Consider the following 3,490-nt stretch of genomic DNA (forward strand, 5'->3'; position numbering starts at 1 on the left):
TTGGGCTCTGGCATGACAATGCTTGGACAGATAGAGCCTTACTGTCAAAAGGACCCCAAAGGCAATCTTAGTTAGAGTCCAATTAAAATTCTGTAAAATTAAAACATATCTCTACAGTCTCAGAACCCAGACCAATCAGCAAGATGGGTGACTATCAGTCTCCAAGACCCCCAAGTCTTTTGCAGCTTTTTAAAAACAGTTTTTACATTCAAATGAATTTTGAGGGAGGTATAGGTAGGTTAGAATGGCTCTCCTCTCTCAATGCAGTCAATTCTTCATTTTTAGGAGTGGGGCAGAGGAATGAGACCAGTCAAAGAGCAACCAAAGTCTAGTTCTAAACACTTATGCTAGTATGGTCATGTCCCTGGAAAAGAGTTCTAAAGGAGAAACAGAACTGTGAACAAATATGCCTAGAATGTCTGAGAAAGATAGTTATATAAATAGACTAAAAAGCAGAACACTAAATCTTTTTTTTCCCTCTCCTCAGGATAAGGAAGACATCTTGGCTAGGTAAGTTTCCATTCTGTGTTCAGATAATTCAGAAATGCACAATCTGTGACGGAATATGATCTTTTGAAGGTGGGAATTAGGGTTGTTGGAACATAATGAAATATTTGATCTAGATAGGGCTGTGGAACTCTCTTTAAAACTTATGTAACCAAGTATATCCTGTTTGTAGGAAAGAGGAACTGCTAAACCAAAAACCAGAGCTTTTTTTCCCTTGTTGGAGCACCTGCCCCATCACTGGCTTGAGAGAGATACTCATGAGCTATCACAGTAAGTCACACATATTCATCTCAATTAACATTTGGGGAATATCCAGGGGTTCTCATATTGTGTCTAGTGTTTCCTCAATGTGTGCTAGTATGCACAAATGACTCCTTTCCCTTCAGTGTTTGTTACCCCATATAGATCCTTCCTATCCTTATAGGCTACTGAGATACTTTTCAAATTTTCTATATTTCCACAGGCTTTCCACTCATTAACTCAGCTATTTTCCTAAATAGCTGGACCATTTCACAGCTGCGCCAGGAGGGAATTAATGTGCCTAATATCTCACTTCATCACTAGTCTTGAATTTTTCTAAGTTTTATCTTTGACCATTTGAAAAATATGGTTATGCTTCAGAATTTGAAGATTAATTTGTTTAATTATTAGCATGTATTGTTTTATTATTCCTATTGCTCTATTTATTCACACAATGTAGCCAATTCTTCAATTGTGGAATGACTTAAGATTTTTCCTAATTCAATATGGATTTTGTACACCACACTGTTCACTTGATAATTTGTATATAGGAAGGATGAAATTTGGCTGTCTTATAGTAGGTCCATTTGTTCTTCATATAGTAACATTTTTGTTGTTGACTTTTTTCTTTATCATTCTGAAGTTTTTATTGAAATGTATAATTGAGAATTCTCTAGTATTCAGTCTCTCTTCCATAGTATTAGTTTTCCTCTTAGGTAGCAGTTTTCTCTAATGCTTTATTTCTATTTTTGAGGTTCTATAGCAAAGCCCGGCTTCATTAAAATATCTTCTCTTTCACTTTTCCCAAAAGATTAGGAGAGAGAAGTTTGTTGGCCAAGGGAACAGTAGAGATGGTAATACTGAAATCCTGACAAAGATTATGATTTGGTTTGAATGTCATAGTGGACAGTGTATCTGATGGAATACAAAGAGCTACAGCTCCAGGCAAGGAAGAAGATTACATCTTTCTAAAACAGGGATTAAAGTGATAATGGGAAAAAAAGCAGTTGTTTCGCTAAAGATTGTTATGCAGTGAGAGAATGGCATTTCCTCCTCTAGCAAGGTCAAGTTACATGTTTTCCCCCAAGTATTTCAGTGAGGAATATTCTATTCGTTTTTCAACTGGTCAGGTAGGTTGATGCTGGATCTAGTTCCATATGCCCCATTACTCTCCAGTATTACCCCATCTCTCAATTAGGCATTTCATTGGAAAGCTTTAATGTGTTTTTAAATGTTTTTTGTGTCTCTAATAGGTCCTTGTTCTAATCTGTTTCTTCTTTGGAATTGTTGATGAATTTTTGATCTTATTCATAGTTCATCAAGTCATTCTACAAAGGCCTATCTTGCAAGATGAATTATTTCCACTTGGTTTCAGGGGTTTTTAAGTCTCATATGTAGGGCTTTCTGACTCATTGACTTTTTTCCTTTCTTTTCCTCCTATATTTCACCCTTTCTCTCACACCCTTTTCCTTTCTTCCTTGCTTCCTTTGCTCCTTACCATCTATCTTCCTACTTTTTCTTCTTTCTATCTTGCTTCCTGACATTCTATTTGACCACACTAAGTGCTTAATATATTGTTAAATATTCAGTAAATGCTTTCAAGCATAAGAAATTGCATTTAATGCTACAAGGGTCCTAAGTTTATCTGCTTAAAAATATCTTTATTTTATATACCAAGAAACTGAACCACTAGAAAATTTAGGTGCTTGTCCTAGGAAGTCAGAAGCAGAATAGTTCCCTTGACAGTTTTTATGTAATCTCAAATGGATTGTGACATACTCCACATAGTAAGGTTTTCCAGAACTAGGGAATTTTTCTTTGTTTTTAACTTCCCAGAATTACAGCATGCTATTAATTATTTTTTCCTCTTTTTCTCTAGGGGACATAACTCTGGATTCTGAAACAGCTCATCCTCATCTCATCCTTTGTGAAGATTTGAAGACTGTGGAATATACAAGGATCTCGCGTGATGTATCTGACAATGAAAACAGATTTGACCATGCTGTTATGGTATTGGGGACCCAGTCTTTCATCTCAGGCAAACACTATTGGGAAGTGAAGGTAGAAGAAAACAAAGAATGGTCAGTGGGCATCTTGGCAGATTCAGTTAGGCGAAAGGGGAAAATCTCCTTATCTAATAAAATAAGAACCTTAGTTGGCTTCAAATATAGAAATAATTTCTTTCTCTGGGATTCACAACATGGCTTTTTTGAGAGCCCACCTATCCATAAATTGGGCATTTTTCTTGATTTTGATCAGAAACATATAATATTTTATGATATCTTAGACAAATCTGTTATCTTCAGTCCTTTAAACATACCCTTTCAAGGACCTCTTCGTCCTCTCTTTTCTCCTTGCTGTCCTGATAAAAAAGCCATCCCTAAAGGTCCTTGGAGTGATCAGGAAATGGCTATTGTTTCTGATGACTATGGCAGACTCTCAATAATGTGACTAAAAATGTGATGGAAAATGATTTTTTACTCATTTGACCTTATGTGGAAATGATCAATAAAGTTACAAAATCAATGAGAATAAAATCTTGTTTGTACTATGTCCCACCTCACTGATTCTTCACTGAGAACTTCCATAATAGTCAATTCATATAAGGGGACTTATTATTTTCCTATAGCAAATGGAAATGGATGTCATATACAAACCCTATTTCTAAGTCAGATACATATTACACAGATATGTTTATACCTGCCCACTTAGATATGAGTATGTACTTATATACAAATGTATA

General features: G+C 35.5%; 1 protein-coding gene across 1 annotated transcript; it reads left to right on the forward strand.

Moving 5' to 3' along the window:
* Positions 1-685: 685 nt before the first annotated feature.
* On the forward strand, positions 686-3,284 carry LOC127540530 (probable E3 ubiquitin-protein ligase TRIML1). The gene is made up of 2 exons (XM_051965253.1): positions 686-777; positions 2,627-3,284. Exons 1-2 carry the CDS (start codon positions 765-767, stop codon positions 3,196-3,198), a joined length of 585 nt encoding a protein of 194 aa, XP_051821213.1. The 5' UTR covers positions 686-764; the 3' UTR covers positions 3,199-3,284.
* The last annotated feature ends 206 nt before the right edge of the window (positions 3,285-3,490 follow it).

The sequence above is a fragment of the Antechinus flavipes genome, chromosome 6, assembly GCF_016432865.1.
Source record: "Antechinus flavipes isolate AdamAnt ecotype Samford, QLD, Australia chromosome 6, AdamAnt_v2, whole genome shotgun sequence".
Taxonomy (NCBI): Eukaryota; Metazoa; Chordata; class Mammalia; order Dasyuromorphia; family Dasyuridae; genus Antechinus; species Antechinus flavipes.